Source organism: Macaca mulatta, chromosome 11 (genome assembly GCF_049350105.2).
Source record: "Macaca mulatta isolate MMU2019108-1 chromosome 11, T2T-MMU8v2.0, whole genome shotgun sequence".
Lineage (NCBI taxonomy): Eukaryota > Metazoa > Chordata > Mammalia > Primates > Cercopithecidae > Macaca > Macaca mulatta.
In genome coordinates, this window is record NC_133416.1 from 61,566,347 (window position 1) to 61,590,080 (window position 23,734).

General features: G+C 54.0%; 1 protein-coding gene across 6 annotated transcripts; it reads right to left on the reverse strand.

The window, feature by feature from the left end:
* On the reverse strand, window positions 1-23,651 carry ZNF385A (zinc finger protein 385A). 6 transcript variants are annotated; one of them, XM_015151889.3, is made up of 8 exons: window positions 23,563-23,651; window positions 16,461-16,597; window positions 7,091-7,201; window positions 5,180-5,342; window positions 2,335-2,577; window positions 1,794-1,963; window positions 1,493-1,588; window positions 1-1,350 (listed from the first exon to the last, which is right to left on the reverse strand). In XM_015151889.3, the coding sequence occupies exons 1-8, from the start codon at window positions 23,570-23,572 to the stop codon at window positions 1,120-1,122; spliced, it is 1,161 nt and encodes a 386-aa protein (XP_015007375.1). In that variant the 5' UTR covers window positions 23,573-23,651; the 3' UTR covers window positions 1-1,119. The 6 variants fall into 6 exon arrangements, with proteins under 6 accessions (XP_015007375.1, XP_028685412.1, XP_015007376.1 ...); XM_028829579.2 differs by lacking the exon at window positions 23,563-23,651 and adding an exon at window positions 23,082-23,144; XM_015151890.3 differs by lacking the exon at window positions 23,563-23,651 and adding an exon at window positions 17,996-18,094.
* Window positions 23,652-23,734: the final 83 nt, after the last annotated feature.

Consider the following 23,734-nt stretch of genomic DNA (forward strand, 5'->3'; position numbering starts at 1 on the left):
GAGGGCAGAACAAATTCAGACTTTATTGTCGGGGAGAGCAAAAAGGGGAGGACCGTGGGTGGGGGGCCGGGGTTGCTACATTGTCAAGCAGAAAGAGTTGATGGGAAGGGGAAGACCAGTGTAGGCCGGACCCCTCCCGGGTCGGCGGCTGAAGGGTTGACGATACGGAAACCACGGAGTCGGGGGCGGGGGCGGGGTGTCACACCCCGGCCCGGGTTGTGCAGTGGAGGTGACTGGTGGGAGGGGACAGCCATGAGGTCTAGGAACTGGGATCGGGGAGGCTACAGACTCGGCGAATTCTGCGGAAGGGGAGGGGCGGGGGCGAGGCTTCTATTGCTTTTTGCTCACAGTTTTGCGGAAGGCGAGGCGGGGGTGGGCTTGGACTGGACACCCCTTGCCCCCCTCGGTACCCCTTGGGCGATGGGTGCTGGTGAAAAGAATGGAACCCGGACTAGGGAGGAAGAAGGCGAGGGAAAGGTCTATGGTGGCATCTCCTTGGTCCCACCCAAGTGCCGGAGATGCCCCCAAGTGCTGCCCCCTGCGATGGGCCCTGCTAGACCTGGGGCTGGGGCATGGTGCGGGGCGGGCACAGTGAGGTTGCAGGCGGTAAAACCAAAGTGCTTATGAGGGACCCAGGATCCCGCCTGCTCCCCTCCCCCTACGGAGGACGGGGGTGTTCACGGAAGCGCTTCAGTTTGGGGTAGGGGGCCGGAGTCCCAGAGTCCGCTTATTGCCAAGAAAATCCATTTCTGTCCCCCCGGACCCCCACCATGGCTTGTGAACCCCGTTTTGTGCTAGGTTTGGGGGGGAAGGGCTGGATGGACATGGCTTTTGGGAGGGGGGGTGTCTCCAAGGGGGCTCGGGGGTGAGACGGCCCCCCCTTTTCTAGGGGAGAGGGAAAGGCAGGGGGCGGGGTTCCCTGAGATCTGGGGTGTTCCCCCCCTTCTGAAGCCCCCCTCCCCCGCTACCCCTCCCCTTTCCTGGAACCCCGTATCTCGGGGTGGGGGGGGGAAGGAGAGATCATTTAGGGAGTGCCGGGAGGAGAGGCGGGCTGGGAGCCCGGAGGCCTGGGTCCCGGCTGGAGGTGGGGAGTTGAATGGGAGGGGTTCAGGGTTGAGGTCAGTAGGGGGAGAAGAGGATGGGTCCGTGCGCAGTTCGGATGGGTCCGGGGGCCGGGTGAAGCAGAGGGTGAGTGATCGGCGGTCCCTGGAGAAGAGGTGCGGCTGGAGCCGGGCGCAGGGACAGCGGCGAGCCTGCTGCCGCTGCCATCACTGCAGCCACCGCCAGGGGGCTGGGGAGAAGGCCGCCCGCCAGGGACTTGGGCAGCTCCTTGGAGAAAGTCAGCGTGCCCTGAAGCGGGCGAAAGGTGGAGGAAGAGAGAAGTCACCCAGCGGTCCTTCAAACCACGCCTCTCCCTGGGCAAAGCCCGCGTCCCTCTCTCCTCCCCACCCGCGCCCTCCCATTGTCGAATTCCCCAGCATCCAGGCCTCACCGCCAGCTCCCCGGCGCCCCTAGACTTCTTGTGACGGCTCAGTAGTGGGTTGGGCTTCCCGGCCACTCCGTCTCGGTGCCGCCGGCTGGAGATGTGCTGCAGAGACCAGTGGGTAGGGGGCTGTGAGCTCCCGGAAAGGGGCAACAGCAAGGGGGTATAATCAAGCTCCAAGCACCGGGCCCCTCCCATCTGGCCCCCTGGGGAAAACCCTGAAGAAAGGCCTTTACTCAAGCTCCTTGCTCTCCTTCCCCACTTAGAGGGTGGAGCTTCCCAGAATTTCTGGGAAGGGCCTTAGACCCACCTGTTTCAGTTGGACCTCCGAGTTGACCTTGACATTGCAGATCTCACAGTGGAAAGTTCGGTCCTGGGCAGGAGCCTCTGGTTCCCCCGGGGTGGGAGGCCCCAGCCGAGGGTAAGCTTTGATGGGCCCCAGCCCACTTCGGGCCTCCAGAATTGTCTTGTGCTTAGTACCTGGAGCCCAGAGAGGGCAGGAGGTAAGGGGTGGAAGAAAAATTATCCAGGCCTACTGGGCCTCAAATCTGCACATTCCCAGTTACCATATGAGGGGGAAGGGGTGGGCGCAGTGTGGGTTCTTTCCAAGCTCCTTGGGACCCTCCCAAACAGGTGGATCAGGAGAAAGTCATAGGTAAGGAGTAAGGTGGAAGGGGGAGCTGAGGAAGTAAAGGGCTAAGGAACAGGGGAGAGGGCTGGAGAAGGAGATAGGCAGATAGGCTGATAGGTCTTAGATGGTCTAGGGATGTTGGAAGCCAGGAGCATTAGGATGTAGAGGCAGGGGTGGCCTGAGGACAGGAGAGTCTGGGTGGGGGCAGGGGAGTCCATACCTTTGTTATGTGCCTCAAGCTGGGACAGGGAGTTCACAGCCACCTTGCACAGAGCACAGTAGAGCAGCCGCTTGGCTTTCTCTTCCTCTTCCTTGCTACCCCCAGGCAAGGAAGCTGGGGCTGGAGTCCCCCCTTCACCCTTGGTTACACCCTGACCAGTCTCCGGAATGCTGGGAGGGGATGGGGAGCCAGGCTGTTTCTCTGGGGATCCTGGGGCTGGCCCCAGTCCATTCTCCATGGAAACTGTTGTTGGGGGAGAAACATGGGGATCACCCTAGATGGCTCTTGGAGAAGACTCTTCATGTGGAAGAGTCCCCCCCCCCGATTTCCTGGAGGGCAAGAGACCAGGAGTCCCCACCCTGTTACAACATGCATGCTCTCATGTCCTGGTCCAGAGCCAGATGTGGTCCAGCTGCCGCAGGCTGGGTGTGAAACTCCAATGCTCGGCTCATTCTCCATTAGCTGGGAATGGCCAAGGGGTCCAGCCTCACCAGCCTACCTTCAGGGTGAAGCTGGCAGCAAGCCCAGCCAGGGGGAGAGGCATGGAACAAGGATATAGCCCTCAGTGGCCTGCCAGCCAGTCTGGGCTTCCTGCCAGGACAGCCCCTTCCCGGAGTCTTGCCCAGCCCCCGGGAAGTACACGAAAGAGCCCTAGGAAGGGGCAGAGGCAGGGTGAGGAAAGGTCTGGAGAGAGAAACACAGGCATGGCAAAAGGGAAACAGAAACAGCAGAACCGGAGAGGGAAGAAACAGGGATGCAGGCTGCTCTATAATTCATGGCTTGATTAAAGATGCACAGGCCCTAGGCCTCAGTGCTGGGTTCTGGCCTCTGTACAGGGGAAACTCTAGCGCTCCCATTCTTGCTCCAGCAGCTGATCCAGTTTCCGGGTCATGGCGAGGCTGGCAGTGGGGGTGGGGAGCTTGTGGGAGGGGAACTCCTCACCCCTCCAGGTACCCATTTGCTTGTTCATTCTATGTCCTTCCCCTTATTTCTCTTACTTTTTTCTGACATTCTTCACCTCCATCCCAATCCAGATAGCACATCCACATCTCAGTCTGGACAGGACTTCATGGTTTATAAAGCAGGGCAGGTATAGTTATCCTGCCTATATCCTCAGATACTGTAGGAACTACATGAGATAATACGTGTGAAGTGCTGTTCAAGAAATGTTAGCGATCACCATTATCACCATCATCATCATCCTCTTCCTCTCCATTTTACAGAGGTGTTAACAAACTAACCCAAGATGATCAGGCTAAGAAGCAGCCAAAGAACAATTAGAACTCAGCTTCCCATGGCCGGGACGGTGGCTCACGCCTGTGATCCCAGCACTTTGGGAGGCGGAGGTGGGTGGATCTCTTGAGGTCAGGAGTTTGAGACCAGCCTGGGCAACATGGTGAAACCCTTTCTATACTAAAAATACAAAAATTACCCGGGCGAGGTGGCGGGTGTCTGTAATCCCAGCTACTCAGGAGGCTGAGGCAGGAGAATCGCTTGAGCCCAGGAGGTGGAGATTGCAGTGAGCTGAGATTGTGTCACTGCACTCCAGCCTGGAGACAGAGTGAGACTCCGTCTCAAAAAACAAACAAAAAACAAAAAACAGAACTCAGTTTCCCCACCTGCCCACCTGCTCACTCACTCTCTCTGTGCATCCCTGAGGGGTTTTTTTTGTGTGTGTGTGTGTGTGTGTGTGTTTATTGAGAATGGGGGCCTGGTTTCCAATCTGGTAGTACAGATGTTTGTTTCTCATTCTTCTTAGGGTGGGGCAGGAAGGCCAGGCAAGGATAAGGATGGAGATGTTAGGTCTCTCTGGAATTGGCCATGATTGACATCTGATGTGGTAATCCCAGGATGGGGGTGGCTCATATCTTCCTATCTCAATATTCCTGTTCCAGTTTCTTGGCTGGAAGTATGGCTGAGGATGGTCAGCAGCCATGAGGAAAAAGGAATCTTGTAAACTTGGAAAAGACCTCAAAGATCTTAGTCTCACTCCTCTATTTCCCAGAAACAAACAAACAAACAAACAAACAAACACAAACACCTCTGACTAGGGAGGTCAAAAGATCTACTACCCGGCCGGGCGCGGTGGCTCAAGCCTGTAATCCCAGCACTTTGGGAGGCCGAGACGGGCGGATCACGAGGTCAGGAGATCGAGACCATCCTGGCTAACACGGTGAAACACCGTCTCTACTAAAAAATACAAAAAAAAAAAAACTAGCTGGGCGAGGTGGCGGGCGCCTGTGGTCCCAGCTACTCGGGAGGCTGAGGCAGGAGAATGGCGTGAACCCGGGAGGCGGAGCTTGCAGTGAGCCAAGATCCGGCCACTGCACTCCAGCCCCGGCGACAGAGCAAGACTCCGTCTCAAAAAAAAAAAAAAAAAAAAAAAAAAGATCTACTACCCAACATCATCCAGGGAGTTTCCTAGGTTTCTTACACTCTCTGTCTTCCCTGAGGGGAGCCCCAGTGGGGCAGGAACTCAGATATTCTGATTCCCTTCCCTGCCCCTCTCCCTAAGATGAAAAGGCCTCTCTCTGGATTTGATGGTTCTCTTTTTCTTGGGGATGTTTGCCAGGTGGCCTCACCCTAGCCCCTCTCTGAGTCACTGGGCTGTGGGGAGGACAGACAGTGGGGACTCTGTTGGGAGGAGCTGTGGTGGGGGTAAGGGTGACAGGATGGAAATTTTACATCACTGTGCTTGGCTCCAGGACTCACCTTGGGTGGGGGTGGGGGTGGGGGTATAGGGACTGAGGAAGAGAGAGATGGAAGCAGAGGAGAGTTCTGGGAAAGGGGGAGAGAAGAGAGAAGACAGAGATCAGTTGAAGAATATGGGGGGATTCAGACACACCTGGACGGGGTGCTACACCATCCCCATTTGTTGGGGTGCTGCCTGGGGGGGCGAGGTCTCCAGGTTCTCGGATGCCAGGCTCCCTGCCTCTGGTCTTGGCGGCCTCAATGCCTTTGACTCGTCGGGCGTGGCGGTTACCCTTGTAGTGTGCCTCAGCCTGGCTCTTTAGGGATGGAGGAAGAAAATGGAATCTGAGATCACCTTTCATCTGACGGATCTCCCCACAGAGCTCCCTCAAGTCCTGGGTGATCTCAGCAGGCTGCAGTTAATTTTTCCGTACACCAATGAGATATAAAGCCCCATGCCAATAAGTCCTGGTTATTCCTGGGGCTCAGACTAGCTTCTCAAGCTTGAGTCCCTGGGAACCTAGGCCCCCACCTAGTTCAGACTCCACCCTACCACCACACCCAGGGCCTGGCTGCTGACTCAGACCCCTCACCTAGTCCTGGTAGAGAGAGGGGGACCACAAACCTATGGAAGAGTTATAAATTGGGAGAGGCCTAGCAATCCAGTCAGTCAGCATCCTCTTAGATCCCAAGGCTATGTGCCCAAGTCCTCTGCCCCTAGGATCCAACCTTTGCTGCTTTCACCCTGAGGCTGGAAGTCCCAGGATCCCTGATGCCTGGGCTCCGTCCTGACTACTCCACCCTTGGTCTCATTTTCCCTGAAGTCTCTGTGGACACCCTGGAGGACCCTGGCCCCAAGCCCAGCTCTGGGGACAGAAACAGCAGTGGAGACAGCTGTCAAAACAGAACCATTTGATGGGGGAGGGTAGGGTAGGGCAAAAAGAGGGAAGGGCTATCAGCTTTTGGCTCCCTGCCCCTCTAGTCTTCCACCATCCACCAGTGAGTGGAGCCAGGGTTGATAGACAGGATGCCTGGGGTCCAAGCTAAAGGAGAGGCCTAATGCTGGGTTAGTCCTGCCTTCCCCTCCCCACCCTGCTCCACTCCCATATATACCCCCGCTAAGAATGTACAATCCTGGAGGCACAGGGTCACCCAGACAAGGGCAGAAATAAAAGGTGTGGATAGGCAGGAAAAGAAGATTGACAGCCTAGAGGTAGGGTAGCGGTGTGCAGAGCCCAGTAGTATGGAGAGAGGGAGAGAGAGAGAGAGAGAGAGAGAGAGAGTGTGTGTGTGTGTGTGTGTGTGTGTGTCTGGGTACTGGGTAGAGAAACAGAACATGCTTTTATTTTCCCGTACTCAGCAGAATGAGGCTCTCTGTTTTTCTCCAAAAGCTCTCAGGACCTGCACCCCACAAAGTCCCCTCTAGACCCGCACACACTCCACAGAGTCCCAGTGGAGCCTCAGAGGGAGGAAATCTGGGAGGCTGGACGTTTGGGTTTTGGGTTTTGGGTAGCTTCTCCCCAGGGGAAAGCCCCATGGGATAAGAGTAGGGGCCAGGCCTTGTGTGTGATTTGGAGGGAGGAGAATGGAAATGGGGTGGAGAGAGAAGGAAGCCAGAAAGTTAGAGGGAAGTGGGTGGGCCAGGGAGGAGTTTAGCAGAGGCCAAAGAGGACAGAGGCTCTGTGGGGGAGCCAATGACCAAACTCTGCCCCGTGCCCAAGAACCAGTGGGCCAGAGGCCACACTCCTGCTCAGACACTGATGGCCACCTATGTTCCAAGAAGCTCTGAACCAGGGATGCCCAAGTCTCAAGGGAGGGAGGGATCAACGTTAGAGGACTGATCTACTTCATGTCAAAATACACAGCAATGTCTTGTCCCTCTCCAGTGCCTTCCACAAGACCCTGCCTCTCCTGCGGTATCCCTATTCCCTGCTCTTTGCCTACTATCCCCTTAATCCCTGTCCCTCAGCCAGAGTAAGCCTTCTTACCCAGCCTCTGCCCTCCCTCAAGGTCCCCTGCTGCCCCTGCCCCACCCATTGGGTAGATGAGCAGCTTGGCTTCTTACCTGAGAATTGAAGCGGATTTGACAGACATTACAGGAAATGACGGGGCGCTTGGTCTTGAGCAAGGGTCCCCCAAAAGTGTGGGAGAGCACAGCCTTCTGTACAGGGTCCATCTGTGGAGGCAGACTGGGGTGAGCTGGGAACCCTAGCGCAAGCTCACGTCCAGCATTCCCCCAACACAGATATCTGTGTTGAACCAAGGTCCCCAGACCATTTCTATCCCTTAATATGCCTGAGGGCTCTGAGCCTCAGTCTTCTGTTTCTCTCTTAGCCCAATCTTCATAGCACTGAAAGGGACCTGATCGATAACTGGCCCAATGCTCCCATTTTACAGAACATAGAAGTGGTTTGCCCAACGTCACACCATGAGTTAATAGCAGATCTGGTATCTGAACCTGGACTCCTGCCTTGGTCCATCATACCATGAACATCCAACTCTGTCGCCTTGACTTATCTCCTACAGTGAAGCCAATCTACCAGAGGCCTCTGACATGAAGTCCCAAAGCACCCTAGATCCTAGGGCCTTCAGCTGAAGCCTCTGAACCCTTTGGGCCTCCACTCTGGGGTAAGACGATCACCAAGCCCAGCCTCTGGTCCCAGGAGACAGATGTTCCCAGCCTCCCATCTCTGGGCCCCTGGTCACCCTAACACATTCCCTCTCTGGACCTCTTAAAGGCAGCAACTTCTAGAGGGAGTAAAAGAACTCAGGAGAGAGTAGGAGCTCCTAGTGAATCATGGGGACTAAGTGGGGGGACCTAAGCACCTGGGCTGGCCCAAGGCAACCCAGGGATCTTCTGAACCTTCTCTCCCTGATCATGAGGGTTTCTAGGGCAGAGCTGTGGGGCTGGGCGGGATTAGGAACCATCCTCGTCCCCACCCTGGGTCAGCAGATGTCTTTGCAGTCTCCTGCCAAGAGTTCACATGAGGAAGGGAGAGGATGGGAGTTTCTCTGAGGCTTTCTACTATCAGGGGATGAAACCAGGGGCTCAGAGGCATGAAAACTGCCTCCCTCAACAGTTCTCCTCCCTTTTGGCCTCTAGGAAGCTAGGGAGAGGCAAGACTGGAGTGTAGCTGAGACTGAAGATTGGGGGATGGCTGGGCTTTCTCCTAAGAATAGGACAGAATTAGGACTGAAACCTTATCTTCCAGGTGGAGGGATCAAGTGAAAAATAGTTGCTGGAGACTTGGGATTTTTATCTCCTCATCCAAGCCCGTCTCTGTGACAGGTCTTTAGGGTTTCCAATGAGACACTGGTGAGAGAACAAGAAGTGGGGGAAAGTGGTAAGAGTCAGAAAAGCCCTGCCCTCTGGACTCTCCTTTGCCTCTCCCCAGTAGTTTCACTGGCTGGGTGGGGTTAACGTCAGGAAATGGGCTTTAGTATCCCTGTGAAATAGATGGTGGCCTCATCCATTCTGCTCCATTTGGGTAGCGCTGAAGGCAGGGACCATGACTGGGTTCAGATAACTGGTCTGACTAACAAGGTCAATCTCTTGGCCTACTCTTGGTTGGAAAGAAGCCTCTCTAAGGGCTCACTTTTTTACCTCAGCTTCTCAGAAGCCCCAGTCACATCCAAGGAAAAGCCAAACAGGAGAACGGGTGTGTCTGTGTGTGTTAGGCAGGCTGTGATCAATCTGTGCATGGGTGGAGTGTGAATAAGTGTCATGTACTGTGTGTACATCATTTATATATCAACATTCTGCGTTGGGGGCTTTGGTGACACCATGAATGGTCAGGTGGTGTGATCTTCAGCTGTGTGTTTATCGGTGTGAATGTGTGATGTGTTTGGCAGAAAGACAGACAGACCAAATTGGAGACAGGCTTTCATCAGAAAGGGGAGACAGACGGCTGCTCTCAGCTCCCAGTCTCCAGGCCTTAGTCCTTCCGATTTAGAGACCCCCAACTCTGTTCCAGAGTTCTCCTCAGCCCTGGGCTTCCTCACAGGCTGGGTGGGGAATGGGAATTCAAACAGAAACTCAGTCTGGGCCAGGAAACCCAAGTTGGATGAAAACAGTAGGGAGAGAGGAGCGGGATGGAAGCGGAGAGCAGTCTCCTGGTTCCGTCTATGCTCTGTCTCATCATCCCAGCCTGCTTTCCAGAGGGGCTGAGGACACAGGACCCCGAGGATGACTTGTGGACTGGCCATCCCAGCATCCATACCCTGAGAATGGTTTCTGTCCTACCTGGGTCCTTCCTCCAGGGTGAGAACCTTAGCTCTTGCACAACCCCCTCCCCTGGTTTAAGTCCACAAACACCAACTAGGAGTGGGAGTGGGGAGTGGGGAAGAGGGCACCAGTGGAGTCAGGTGGGTGCTTCCCACCCTCCTCCAGCAACTAAGGAGACACCAGGCTGAAGGTGAGGACTCCTGGGCCCAATCCCTGCGCAGGTGGAATGTGAGCCACTGAAGTGCTGCTCCAGGCCAAGGTCAGGAGGCCCCGGTGACCTAGATGAGGGCTCCCTGGGGAGGGGTGAAGGCCAGCACCTCCCAGAGCCCATCTCACTCCAGAACCTCTTCCCTGGGATGCTGGCTTGGACACAGCCTGGAAAGGTCTATAAAACAGTCCCCTCCCACCTGCCCTCCAACAGTAGACATGAAGGGGAACCGCTCCCTGAAGCTGGGGCAAAATGAATCAGGAAGGGCAAGGGAGAGGGAGGGGGGAAACCAGATCAGGAACACGAGGGGTGCTATGATTATATTTCCTTCCATTGCCCTTTATCTGATGGAACCCGCTGCCCCTTGTGTGAGCACCCCACTTCCCCACCCACCACAATTAAGATGAAAAGGGAAAGGTGGTAGAATCTCAGGGATGGGAAGACCTGAGGAAGGACTGAGATAGGAAAGAGAAGGAGCTAGGGGGTATGTACAGAGCAGGTGGAAGCTGGTGGGGGAGGGATGCTGGGAAGGGGCCGGGGCTGGAGAGGAGGGATGTGATCAGTGTGGTCATTGGAGGGCAGGTGTAGGACCTGACAGGAAGTCTGAAGATTTGGGGGACTCCGAGAATGTGGGAAGCAGAGGTGAGGGTATCCAGTATGGTGGCAGTAGTCTGGGGGCATGAGCTGGGATCCCGAGATTGGTTAGGGCCGCGCCGGTGTGGGGGATGGGCCGGACAACCCGAGGACCAGGCAGAGGAAGAGGTAGCCAGCCCCGCAGGGGCGGGCGGGGACGGGGTGGGGGTGCGCTGCGGCAGCCGCGGGAGTCAGGGAGAGAGGAGGGGCCGGGTGGCTTACCCTGCGAGACCCTAGGGGCCGCGGCTCCATGGCCCGGGGTAGCGGACCCGGGCTGAGGGGCCGAGCCTGGCCGGGCCGGGCAGGCCAGGGACGCGGCGCTCGTTGCCCGGGCGGCTCGGGGCTGTGCGGCCCGGCCGGCGGGGAGAAGGGGAGGCGGCGCTGGCCCGGGCCGGAGCCCGCCCCAGAGGCGGGGCCGAGGACGGGGGCGGGGACAGGGACAGGGACAGGGAGCTGAAGAGGAATGAAAGGGGGCTAGGGCGGAAAGAGGGGGATGTCCATTATCCAGACACTCCTAGGAAAGAGCTTGTTCGGAAGAGAAGAGGCCACTTGGCCCCGCGGCAGGGGCATTGACCAGATGACCTCGTTGCTTCCACTGGGGCTCCTTCTTGGGTCCGGGGTCCCCACCAACTCAGACATTTCTCCTTTCTTTCACCCCTTTTGCCCCGACCTTCCCTAGATCCCCTGCTGATAGTCTGTCTTCAGAGTCCCCAGACGACCCTTCCCCGGCTTCCTCTGCAAAGGCGGCCCGTATGCTGCTACCCTTTTACAAGTCACTTCCCTCCCTAGGGATGGGAAACTGAGCCCAGGTACCCAGGTGTCAGGCATTGCTCTCTCAGAGACTCTTCCAAATTGTGGAGCTGAGGGCACCCAGGGCAAAAGCGACCTCAGACTGGGGATGTCGTTCCTAACTTCTTCCCACCTCCTACCCGCGCCCGCCACCTGCCGGAGAACCAGGCTCTCTGAAAGCCTACGCTTCATGCACCTGCTGCCCTCTGGCGGTTCAGTGGGGCCAGCATTGGGGCACCGAGGCTGTAGGGCCCAGCAGCCCCACTCCCCCAGACACCTCGTTCTGTCTAGACAGGTCCTGGGATTTCCAGTCTTTCATCTCTAGGTCTCATCTTCTCCCATTCCACCTAGGGCAGAGAGATTAGTGAAGCAGGGGACTGGATCTAGAGAGAGGGTGGCTTTGGGAAACAGTGAGGGATGTCCAAGGGCAGAGGGAAGCAGTGGAGTTAGTGGGAGGAGAATGAGGGGAGACAGTAATTCCAGAAGAGGTCTAAGGAGTACGAACTGCCCAAGTAGGAGAGAGTGCGGGAGGTGCCAGTCCCCTGGGAAGGAGAGACTCTGTCATGAATAATACCACTACCACCGGGCCGGGCGCGGTGGCTCATGCCTGTAATCCCAGCACTTTGGGAGGCCGAGGCGGGCGGATCACAAGGTCAGGAGATCGAGACCACGGTGAAACCCCGTCTCTACTAAAAATACAAAAAATTAGCCGGGCGCGGTGGCGGGCGCCTGTAGTCCCAGCTACTCAGGAGGCTGAGGCAGGAGAATGGCGTAAACCCAGGAGGCGGAGCTTGCAGTGAGCCGAGATCGGGCCACTGCACTCCAGCCTGGGCAACAGAGCGAGACTCCGTCTCAAAAAAAAAAAAAAAAAAAAATACCACTACCACCATCTAATGTTGATTGAGCCCTTGGAATGTGCCAGCTTCTGTACTGAGCTCTTTGCATGGATTATCTAATTTAATCTTCACAACCACTATTTGAAGTAAGTACTATTATTATCTTCATTTTATAGATGAGGGAACTGAGGTTTTGAGAGGTTAAATAATTTGCCCAAGGTCATAAGCTAGTAAGTGGCTGAACTGGGATTTGAATTTAAACCTGGGCAGTCTGACTCCAAAGCCACATACTTAGCTGCTGCACAGTACTTCCAAAGGTCTGTCTGCAGCTTTTCTGCAGTCCTCATTCCCCTGCAGAATTTGACAGTATTGATGCAGCCCGCCACACTCTCTCCCTTGGCTTTTCCAACTCTACAGGAACATATTTCCCTCCCCACCCCCTCCAGTGGCTTTTGCATTCCTTTGCTGAAGCCTCTTCCTGTTCCCACTGCCTAATTCTGCATGTTCCCAAAGGCTAAGGCCTTGACCATCCTATGTTTCTCTCTTTACTTCTCTCTTAAATAAAAACAATAGCAATAGCATAATAATCATAGTAGCTAACACTGATCGAGCACTTAGTTTGTGATAGGCATTATGATTATGTAATATGATCTCACAACCTTGTGAGTTGGTGTTAATACTATCCCATTCTCAGCCTGGGCAACATGGCAAAACTCCATCTCTACTAAAAATACAAAAATTGGCCAGGCGCGTTGGCTTACGCCTATAATCCCAACACTTTGGGAGGCTGAGGTGGGCAGATCACAAGGTCAAGAGATCGAGACCATCCTGGCCAACATGGTGAAGCCCTGTCTCTACTAAAAATACAAAAATTAGCTGGGCATGGTGGTGTGTGCCTGTAGCCCCAGCTCCTCAGGAGGCTGAGGCAGGCGAATTACTTGAACCCAGGAGGCTTAGGTTGCAGTGAGTGGAGATTGCACCACTGCACTCCAGCCTGGGGGACAGAGTAAGTCTCTGTCTTAAAAAAAGAAAAAAAGAAAGAAAGAAAGAAAGAAAGAAAAAACTATCCCATTCTACAGTTGGTAAAACTGAGGTTCAGAATGGTTAAATAACTTGCCTAAGGTCACACAGCCAGTACTTTGGAACATCAAGTTAAATTCTGCCAATCAGATGCAGGATGCAGTTCAACACCCTGCTGAACTCTTTAAGCTTATCCATGCTCATCGCTTTAAATACCTCTGCTAGAGGCAGTGGAGCATGAACTCTGCAGGAGTCGAAACCCTGGATTATCCAATCAACTAAGTAGCTTTGTGACCTTGGACAATTCACTTAACCTCTCTGCATCTGTGTTTCCTCATCTATACAATAGGGACACTGATGGGGTTGCTAAGATCTGAGGTCAAGTGTAAGTCAGGTGTTTAGATGGGGGGAAGTATTCTCCCCATCTTATGACCTATCACATCCAATCTTGCACTTTCTCAAATGCTCCTTTCTAGCCCTTGTTCATGCTACTTACTTCAGTCTGGAATGTTCCCTAAGGCTACTTTAAAACTCTTGCCAATAATTCTTCAAAGCCCAAATTATATGTCACCTGCTCCAGGTTAAATCCCTTTTTCCTCTGCTCTCTGTTTTTCTGCCTAGCTCTGGTTGGTCCCTTAGGACCCACCATATCCAGGAAGGTCTTTCTTGACACTTGGGCTTCCGTGCAAGCAAAATGCCTCTGACACAGCTCTTCTCACACTGCATAGGGTTAACTTGTTATCCTTCCTACTAAACTAGGAGCTCCCCAAGTGTGGTAACTGAGTCCTGTGTCCCTGACACCAGGCACAGTACTCAGCATATAGTAGGTACTCAAAAAAATTTTTTTTTTGTTAAATTGAAATTTTTTTTTTTTTTTTTTTGAGTTGCAGTCTTGCTCTGTTGCCCAGGCTGGAGTGCAGTGGCGTGATCTTGGCTCACTGCAAGCTCTGCCTCCTGGGTTCACTCTCCTGCCTCAGCCTCCCAAGTAGCTGGGACTACAGGTACCTGCCACCATGCCAGGCTATTTTTAAAAAATATATATTTTTAGTAGAGACGGGGTTTCACCATGTTAGCCAGGATGGTCTCGATTTCCTGACCTTGTGATCCATAAACTGAGTTTTTGTTAGGGTCTCTGCCACAATATTTATAACTTTCCCCTTGTTTTGCTACGTACTTGTCTATCTTTCTCCCCTGAATATAAGTTCTTTAATTTAGGACTGTCTCATATTTACCCTCATGTCTCCGTTGTGTCTAGAACAATGCCTTGCTTATAGTTAGTACTCAATTTTCTCAACTGTAAAATGAGGACAATAACAGCTACCCCACAAGGTTTCTTTGATGGTTGAGATATGAAAAAACAGTCTGAAAACTTAAAAGTGCAATGCAAATGTGTCTGGGTTCTTTGGGAAGAGTTTGGGGGGAGCAGCTGTGGTAGAATGATAACTCTATTTGAAGCCAGATGCAATGGGTTCAAATCATACCTTAGGCACATACTGTGTCAACTTATATAAATTACTAAACCCTCTGAGCCTTAGTTTTTGCTTTTTCGTTCGTTAAATGGAATAATAATGTCTACCTTGTTGGGTTGTTGTGAAGGTGAAATGAGATTGCAGATAGAAACATCTGCTACAGTGCCTGGCGTGTAGTCGATGCTCAATACATGTTTATGGCTAAATATGATTTGATGTGGATTATTTAAGTTGAATAAGGCTGACTTTCCCCAAACCTTTAGCTCTAGCCCACCTTCCAGGCTTCAAATTCTATCTGTAGGACATTTTGGGCTCAGTGTCCTACTGGTATGCCAAATCACCATATCCTTTTTTTAAAAAAAATTTATTATTATTATTTAAAACATACAGGCCAGGCACAGTGGCTCAAGCCTGTAATCCCAGCACTTTGGGAGGCTGAGGCGGGTGGATCACAAGGTCAGGAGTTCGAGACCAGCCTGGTCAAGATGGTGAAACCCTGTCTCTACTAAAAATATAAAAATTAACTGGGCGGCTGGGCGCGGTGGCTCAAGCCTGTAATCCTAGCACTTTGGGAGGCCGAGATGGGCAGATCACGAGGTCAGGAGATCGAGACCATCCTGGCTAACCCGGTGAAACCCCGTCTCTACTAAAAGATACAAAAAACTAGCCGGGCGAGGTGGTGGGCACCTGTAGTCCCAGCTACTCCGGAGGCTGAGGCAGGAGAATGGCGTAAACCCGGGAGGCGGAGCTTGCAGTGAGCTGAGATCCCGCCACTGCACTCCAGCCTGGGCGACAGAGCGAGACTCCGTCTCAAAAAAAAAAAAAAAAAAAAATTAACTGGGCATGGTGGTACGTGCCTGTAATCCTAGCTACTGGGCAGGCTGAGGCAGGAGAATGGCTTGAACCCAGGAGGCAGAGGTTGCAGTGAGCCGAGATCATCATGCCACTGCACTCTAGCCTGAGAGACAGAGTAAGACTCCGTCTCAAAAAATAAAAATAAAATAAAAAAAAAAATAGATAAAGCTTTAGCTTTAGCACCACATGCTAAAGGGAATTCATCACCCTCACTGGAGACCAACTTCCTTTTCCAACCCTCTGCCTCTGTCAATGGTGACTTCCATCCAGTCACAAAGACCTGAATGCTGGAGTCATCCTTGACTCATGCCTTCTCTTCTCCCTCACCCTCAAACACCAGCTGGTCACCATGACCCGTCAATATTTCCTTGGAATTACCTCCCCCATTCTTCCTTTCTCTCCATTCATACTGCCACTGCCACCAGCCCAGTCTGGCTTTTGAGGCTTACCTTGGGCCTGCATTGCTAGGACAGCCTCCTAACTGTTCACCTTCCTCCTGCCTCTGTTCCCTTTCATCCAGTTGCCCCGCTCACTTTCCTCAAATGCTGCTCTTACCAAGTCAGTCTCCTACTCAAAAATAGACAGTGGTGGCCGGGCATGGTGGCTCATGCCTGTAATCCCAGCACTTTGGGAGGCTGAGGCAGGTGGATCACCTGAGGTCAGGAGTTTGAGACCAGCCTGGCCAACAGGGTGAAAACCCATCTCTACTAAAAATATAAAAATTAGCCAGGTGTGGTGGCACATGCCTGTAATCCCAGCTACTTAGGAGGCTGAGGCAGGAGAATCAGTGAACTCGGGAGGCGGAGGTTGCAGTGAGCCGAGGTCGTGCCGCTGCACACCAGCCTCGGCAACAGAGTAAGACTCCGTCTCATAAAAACAAACAAACACACAAATAGACAGCACCTTCCTATTTCATACTGTATTAAATCTAGACCATCTTGCCAGTCCTCCAAGCCCTATCCCATTGATCCTACCCACCCAGCTGTGGACTCCAGAGAGGTGAAACTTACAAACAGACATGCTTATTTTCTTGCTTATTCCCTCTTTCTGGATTCAGCACCTACACCCCTCCTACCTCCCTACTGTTACTACCACCAATTTAAGTCTCATTACTTCTCTAGATGGTAGGGCGATTCACTGTAGGACTAAATGGGATAATTCATATAAAACACTTAGCACAGTGTCTGGCCCGTAGCAAGATCTCAGCAAATATTAGCTATTATTATTGTTGTTAACACTACACCAGATGGCCCACAGTACTCAAAATTAACTAGAATTAAGGAAGATGGGGTCATAAGAGGAGATAAAGAATTAGAAACAGGAGAAGAGGGCAGAGGTGGGTCTGAGAGGGAAAGATCGGGTCACAAGTGGATGGAGAAGGCAGGCAGGCTGCTACTTACGGTGCTGTAGTTGCTGAAGAGGCCAAGGGTAGGGGCCGGCTCGAGTGGGAAGGGCAGGATCTGCTTGAGGTCCAGCGGGGGCTGCATGATGGGGGGCTGCCGTAGCAGAGGCAGGGGCCCTGCCCGGCTCAGGCTGCCTGAAGGGCAGAGAAAACATTTTGTGGAGTAGGAAGATTAAAGCTTGGAAACCCCACCCAAACCTGCCAGTCCCACTCCCTAACCAGGGCCCCCACACTCAGAAGTGTCACCCCAGTGCACAGTGTACACACTTCCCCTGCTGGCTCCAGAGCAATGGAGCACAGTGCCCTGTGGGTCTGGGGGAGGATGTAGACTGGTCCTTCCCTTCTGGGTGGTTTTCACTTCCCCCTTTTCCAGCCTCCCTCCCCCAAAGTCTCTAGGCACATTACCCAGTAAGAGCCCATACCTTTTCTGCAGGCTGCCTGCTGAACCAGCAGGACTCCCAGCCTCAAGCCCCTGGCCACCCTCTTTTTCTGGTTTTGCTTTCCCCCAGGGGATCCTAAAGCTTGGTATCACCCCAGGAAGAAGACAGTCAAGTGGGTGATTCATCCCACTGACCAGAGGGCGATATTGGGACTTAGATTTGGAGGGGGCTGCTGAATCTCTCAGATGCCCTAGAATTAGATTTTGCTGTAATTATAATTCTTTTTTTTTTTTTTGAGACACAGCCTCACTCTGTTGCCGGGCTTGAGTGCAGTGGCGCGATCTCGGCTCACTGCAACCTCTGCCTCGTGGGTTCAAGCGATTCTCCTGCCTCAGCCTCCCGAGTAGCCGGGATTACAGGCACCCGCCACCACACCTGGCTAATTTTTTTTGTATTTTTCGTAGAGACGGGGTTTCACCATGTTGGCCAGGCTGGTTTCAAACTCCTGATCTTGTAATCCTCCCGCCTCGGCCTCCCAAAGTGCTGGATTACAGGCGTGAGCCACTGTGCCCGGCTTCTAATTATAATTCTTAATTAACTATTGACACCTGTGGGGGTAGGTAGCGGGTGGTTTTTGCTCTGGGAGGTGAACTACCGAGGCCATTCTCAGAGCCCCTTCTCCCAACCTTCCTCAGTCTTCCCCAAGGCCCTTTTGTCTCACCGGGAATGCTCAGCTACAGGTCCAGTTCTGCAGGAGGAACCTCAACCTGGCCTCTGGGTGGGGAATGCCTGGGTCTGACCCCAAGGGGAAATGAAAGTCCAGGCCAGCCATTCAACTACCCTTTCCTGAAACCTTTTCCTCCTCCTCTCAGAGTCATGGGAGGAACCCACCAAAGGGGCAGCCCAAAGGTCCTCAGAGCCCCTCTGGGCTTCCACCGGCCCAGCTCCCTTCTGCGACCCTGCTGTGCACCAGTTGGGGAGTTGTGGCCACCCTTCACTGCTCCAGTAACCCCCTGACAGCAACAGGGGTTCCCAGGAACAAAGGCAAACCGAGGAGGCTGCATGCTTGGCCCGTCCTCCCTTGACCTTACTAGGGCAGAAGGTCCCCAGGATCCCTTCCTGTTCCCTCCATAGAGACCACCCCCTTTCATACCTTTAGTTTCTTGTGCCTGCTGCCCCCAGGCAGTGGCCTGGCCCTGGCCCCCCAGGGGCCTGGGCCTGACAGCGTCCCCTTCCCTTGGTTCTGCCCTCTGCCCCCTCCCTTGCCAGCCCCCTCCCCCTCAGCCCAGTCAGTAGAATCAGCCAATCAGAATCCTGGAAAAGTGGGGCAGAGGGGAGGGCAGGGGAGCAGGGATTAGGGGAATCTGAGGCGAGAGGGAGGGGGTGGGGAGGGCTCAGGCACAGCTGGGGGCAGGGAGCTGGTCCAGAAAGGTCTGGAGGGGTCTGTCTCTTTCACCCCATGCCAGGGTGGGTGGTCAGGGTGACTGAGACAGAGGGGGTGTCAAGGCTACTGGGAGCTTGGGCTTCAGAATTCTCAGGGCTGAAGGACAGGGTAAGATCCTTGGTTTTGACCCTTAAGTAGCTGGTGGTCTGTATGCTTTGTGTCTATTCCCTCCTCTGTCACCTTCAAGGTTGGGATGGGGGAGAGAGAGGACACACACACACACACACACACACACACACACACACACACTTGGGATGGGGTGGAGAGAGGACACATGCACACACACACACAGCGAGACCGACAGATGAAAGTGAGAGGATGGGAGAGTGGTAGCAGCAGGAATAGGTGACGGAGGAATGGGACGGTGACACTGAGAGATAAAAGGATAGAGAACAATGGAGAGATGTCAGAGAGTGAAATCAGACATACAAACAGAAAGACACTGCCGAAAAGCTGGACACAGGGCTACAGACTAGGGCAGACAGACTGAAACACACAGAACAGAGACAGCAAGAAAGATAGAAGAGAAGAGAGAGGGACAGACAGACCGACGGGGCAGCTTGACCATCTCCCCTTCCTGGTCTGTCCCCTCATGGCATCTCCCCTCTGTGCTCCACCCTCCCTTACTGCCTGTTACCCAAGGCCAGGGCAGCCTTAACGAGCCCCAGGCGGCATCAGGAATGGTGAGAGAAACCTGAGTGCTCCCAGAGTCCCCTGCACCCAGCATCCACCCCCAGCAGCTGGTTTTGGGCTGGCACTTGCCCTGCCCCAGAGCACCAGAGGCTGAAGCTTGGCTTGACCCTTTCCCAGGTTCTAGATTTCTCTAGGCTCCCACTTCTTGAAGCTATCTTAAGAGGAGACAGTAGAGTTCCAGAAAAAGCCACAGAAAAAAATTTGAGGCTACTATGTGCCAGGTAATGAATTCCAAGTATTATCACATTTAACCTCTGAAGTAGCTCAATGAAGTAGCCATGATTCAATGCAGTAGCTGATAATATTTTTTCTACTTGACTTATGAGGAAATGGAGACTCAGAGAGGTTAACAAACTTGGTTGATGTCACACAGCCTGTAAATATCAGAGCTGAGATATAGATCAAGATCTGTTGGACTCTATAGCAAATTCTTTCTCTGTGCTACCCTACTCCCAAAGGGCTTGAATTTAACTGAAGCAGAGATCTGAGCACAGGCTTCTTCCATCTTGTTCAAGGAGAGGAAGAGGAGAGCAAGTTCCATGCACTTCCTCAGGTTGGAGTCCTCATTTTTCCTCCAGAGGAGGGATAGAGGAAAACAGGTAGCAGCCACTCAGTTATCTATGGCTAGCAACTCATCTTTTCCACAGACATGAGCCCTGGGTGAGCGGGGGAGGGGAGGAGAGTGGGAGAGAGGGGTCAAATGAGGGTACAGTGAGGGAAAGAAGCAGGGCGGGCAACTGGAGACAAACTGTCTCCTTCCCAGATTCCTGGGTCCACTCCATTCTGAGGTGGCGAGAGAGACAGATGGCAGCTTTTGGGTCGGGTGGGCAGAAACAGGATTCTTGGTTTCAGGTAGCCCAGGCCTCAGGCCCCTCCCCTCTTTTTCTGAGGCTAACAATAGTTGCCGCTTTTTGAGGCTTTACTATAGGCCAGGCACTTTACATACACAATCTCCCAGTAGGTGGTCCCACCACTCACTAGCTGGGTGAGCAGCTAGGTTCTCTGACTCTCAGTCTCATTTCTCATCTGTCAAATGAAAACACTACTTGCCTCACCAAGTTGTTGAGAGGATTGAACAAATTCCATGTAAAATGCTGGTATGTCACAGTGAGAACTCAATAAATATTTGCTGAATAAATGAATCCTCGTCTTATAGATGATGACAGTCGGCTCAGAAGGGGAGTTATTTGGCCAAGGTCACAGTTAGTGAGTGATGTGAACCTGTCTGTCTGGTTCCAGAGACAGGGCTTTCAAGCACTCCACTTTTCTGGCTAGATCTGGAAAGGGATGGGGGGAAAGGCAGGAATATAGGAAAGGCTGGGGAGGCAGGAAATGAGTAGGAAATGCAGGGCTTTTGACTTCTAGCTAGGTAAAATCTCTAGGCAGGTTTGGCAGAAGAGGTGGAGAGCAAACTGAAGTGTGTGTAAGTGTGTGTGTGTGCGCGCGTGTGTGTGTGTGTGGCACCCATGTCAGGCAAGGCAGGGAGGAGCTGAGGCCTGGCTGGGGCAGGCCACTCTTGAGGGAAGCTTATTAGAGTAATTACCTCCAGCAGATAGAGCCCCACCCAGCTTCATCAGGAATTGCTAAATGCTTTATTAAAGAAAGCTCCCAACACGATTTAGAGGGGGTGAATTCCAGACCCTTGGATGGATGTCCATCTGTCCATTTTCACACCCTACTTAGCCCTGGGCACTTTGATCCTGCTCAAGTTGCCCTGTCAGCACTAACCCTCAACCAGGCCACATCTGGCTTCCTCTATTGGTTTTTTCCTTTCCCTCTTCCCCAGAAATTCGGGCCAGGTCTGGAGCCCCAGCCCCTTGGCTATTTTAGGTGGGGACCCATGCCTCAAACCCTGTTGGTAAAGAATGCTTAGGGAGTGGCTGCATCTGGGTAGGAATAGGAGCCAGGAAAGGTGTTAGTACAGGGCTGTGGGTTAGTGTTGGTTGGAAGACTGGGCCAGAATGAGATTAAGATCAGAGAGAGATACTGGGGTTAAAGGTGCAAGTAGTTAGGGCCCAAGGTGGTAAAAAGCATAGGGTCAGTACTGGGTTAAAATGGGAATTAGACTTGGGCCAAAGGAGAAATTGCGATCTCTTCTCTGATTAATCTCTTTTTCCCTTCGGGCCCTTTGGCCTTGTCTCCCTCCCTAGAAGTGCCTAAAATTAAGGGCGGGGTGGGAGGAAAGCTTTGAACCCCTGGGTCTTTTTTACCAAGTGCCATATATATGCCCCCTTCTGCCTCAATTCCCCCAGCTTGGCAAGAGGCAGGCTGAGGACTGGGAAGGCTTTGAAGTCAAAGATGAAAGAGACGGGGGATGATTATGAACAACTACTCAAAACACCATGCCTAATAACCCCAGGGTGGATGTAGGTGGGGACTGGGCCTAGAGGGAGGAGTTGACTGGGAAGGGGAGAGCAGGGAGGCCCCTGGGAAATCTTTCCCAACTTGATTGGAAAGGGCCTCCTTCAATGCGCCCCTACCCTTACTGCACCAGGGACTCAGTTGGAAAGGATGGTATTGAAAGGCTTAGAACAGGGAACCTGAGCCCAGAACTGCCATCTTAAACCTGGGGCCCAGACTCTAGATCTTGAGCAGGCTGGCTGGGTGTCACATGCTGGGCAGGGAGGTTTTAGCGTCCCTCCAGGGCTACCATGCATACGGATTCAGAGGACCTGAGTGTTCAGAACTGAAACCTTTGTAGGGTCCCTGGGGGTGGGGCCTGAGCCCTGGCTGGCAGCTTCCTCCCTCTCTCCTTCCTTCCTCAAAGAGGGCTAAGGTGTGTGGGCTTTGCCAGAGTTCCTGCCCTCCGTGAGCTTGGCATGAGGAGGGAATTAATTACAGTGTCCTCCAGGGGGATGTGAGGGTCCCACTCGTGGCTGTGGTCCAGTTTCAGAGAATGTGGACCCAGGAATTATTCCTGTGGCTGGGGTCTTGGTCAGGCTCCAGCAAGCAGGTCCACGATGTCCTTTTCAGGGCCTGCTGACCAGGGAAAGCACGGCTTATGCCAGCCTGTTCTGGGCAAGCACGATGCTGCCTCTCGGGCTATGCCCGGGGTGGAGCCAGGGTTCAGGGATCACACAGGTTGGAGGAATGTGGAGCCTGTGCTCTGGGGGACTGAGTGCAATGTGTGTTGGTGGGGGTCACTCTAGCGTCTGGGTGGTATTCATAGAAGAGTGGGTAATAACCTCCCCTGCTGGAGAGGCTCTTGAGAAGGAGGCAGGCAACCAGTCATTCATGCCTTCGTTCAGTCATCCATTCAATAGATAGGTGGAGTGCCAGGTGGAGGGGGTGAGACATACAGGAGAGAGAGACTGAGGACACACAGGAGGAGAGAAAAAGAGATGGAGGAAGGGCAGAAGGACAATAGGTAGTCAACAGGGATAGGCAGTGAAATGAAAGAAGGCAAGAAAGGAAGACAAATAGCAGAGGGACTCAGGAGAGGGATGAGTGCAGGAGCCAGTCAAGCCGTCTGGGTACCAGCATGGAGCCAGGTGTCCTCAGCTGGGGGCAGGGAGACCACAGGTGTCTGTGCCTGGTTGGGGGGCTCCCACCATAAACAGATCCCAGAAACCGGCCTAGCCAGGGTAGAGGGCAGAGGTCAGAGCAGGCCTGTGGACTATTGTGGAGGAAGGGTGGAGGGCAGGAGCCTGCAGCCGGTGCTGATGCAGAGTCCAGAGCACAGCTAGGCCCTTTCCTCCCCCACCCCTGGGGCTCCCTTCCTGATGTAGGTCATGAGGATGGGGTGGCTGTGGCTGACGGGCTGTCAGAGCCCAGCGGGAGTTCCCATCCCCCATCCTTACCCTCTCCATTGCCCCTCCCTCTCCTGCTGCCCCCGGCCCAAGGCAGGGGTGGAGGGAGAAGAAGGAAGTCAGGAAAGAGGGACTCAGGCAGCTAGAGCAGGGAGAGAGAGGGGCAGGTCTCGGCGTGTTGGGGCAGGATGGCTGTGGAGACAGGCTCTGAGCCGCAGGAGCCCTGGATGGACAGTTTCCCACCCCCTATCTTCCCCACCCCCTTTTCTCCCCAGCCCCTCTGCTCCCCAGTCCCTCTGCTCCCCAGCCCTCTTATCTCCGGCCCTCAGGTTCCCACCTCCCACCACACTCACCTCGAAGCTACACCCACCATCTTCTTCTTCCACCCCCCACTTCCTCCTTTCCCCCTTATCCTGGGCCCAGAAGGATGTCGGAGTGTCTAAGCTAAGGGTGGGGGAAGACGCTGGGGCGGAAGACGGGTCAGAACCTTTCCCCCAACTCCACCAAGCCAGGACCAGCCCCCTCCCCCAGCCTCTCGTAGACTGGTATATAATATTCATGAGCCTCATGAATACGCAATGTTCTAATTATGGGGCGGGGGTCTCACTCCGCTCTGCCTCCCGCTTTACCACTCTCTAGATTACCCGGAGCAGCGGCAGCCTGGGGAAGAGGGGAAGAGGGGACCCCAGATGTGGAGCCAGATGAAGGGGGAGGGGGAACCGGTCGCTGACGGGCGGCCGCAGTCACCGCGGTGCCGGGAGATGGGGGGGGCGGTGGGTGACCCACAGAGAGGAACCCAGGAGCCGGGAGCCTGGAGTCGCAGAGACCACTCACCGAGGATCATGCTGGGGACCCAGGCGCCCGGGGTTCCGCGTCGCTCTGTCCCGGGGGCCGTTCTGGCCGGGCTGGGGGTACGGGGGGAGGAGCCGGGGAGGAGCAGAGGCCGGCCGAGGCGGAGCGGGGGCGGGGCCCTCAGCAGGTGAAGACGGGAGGAGGGGACCCGGGC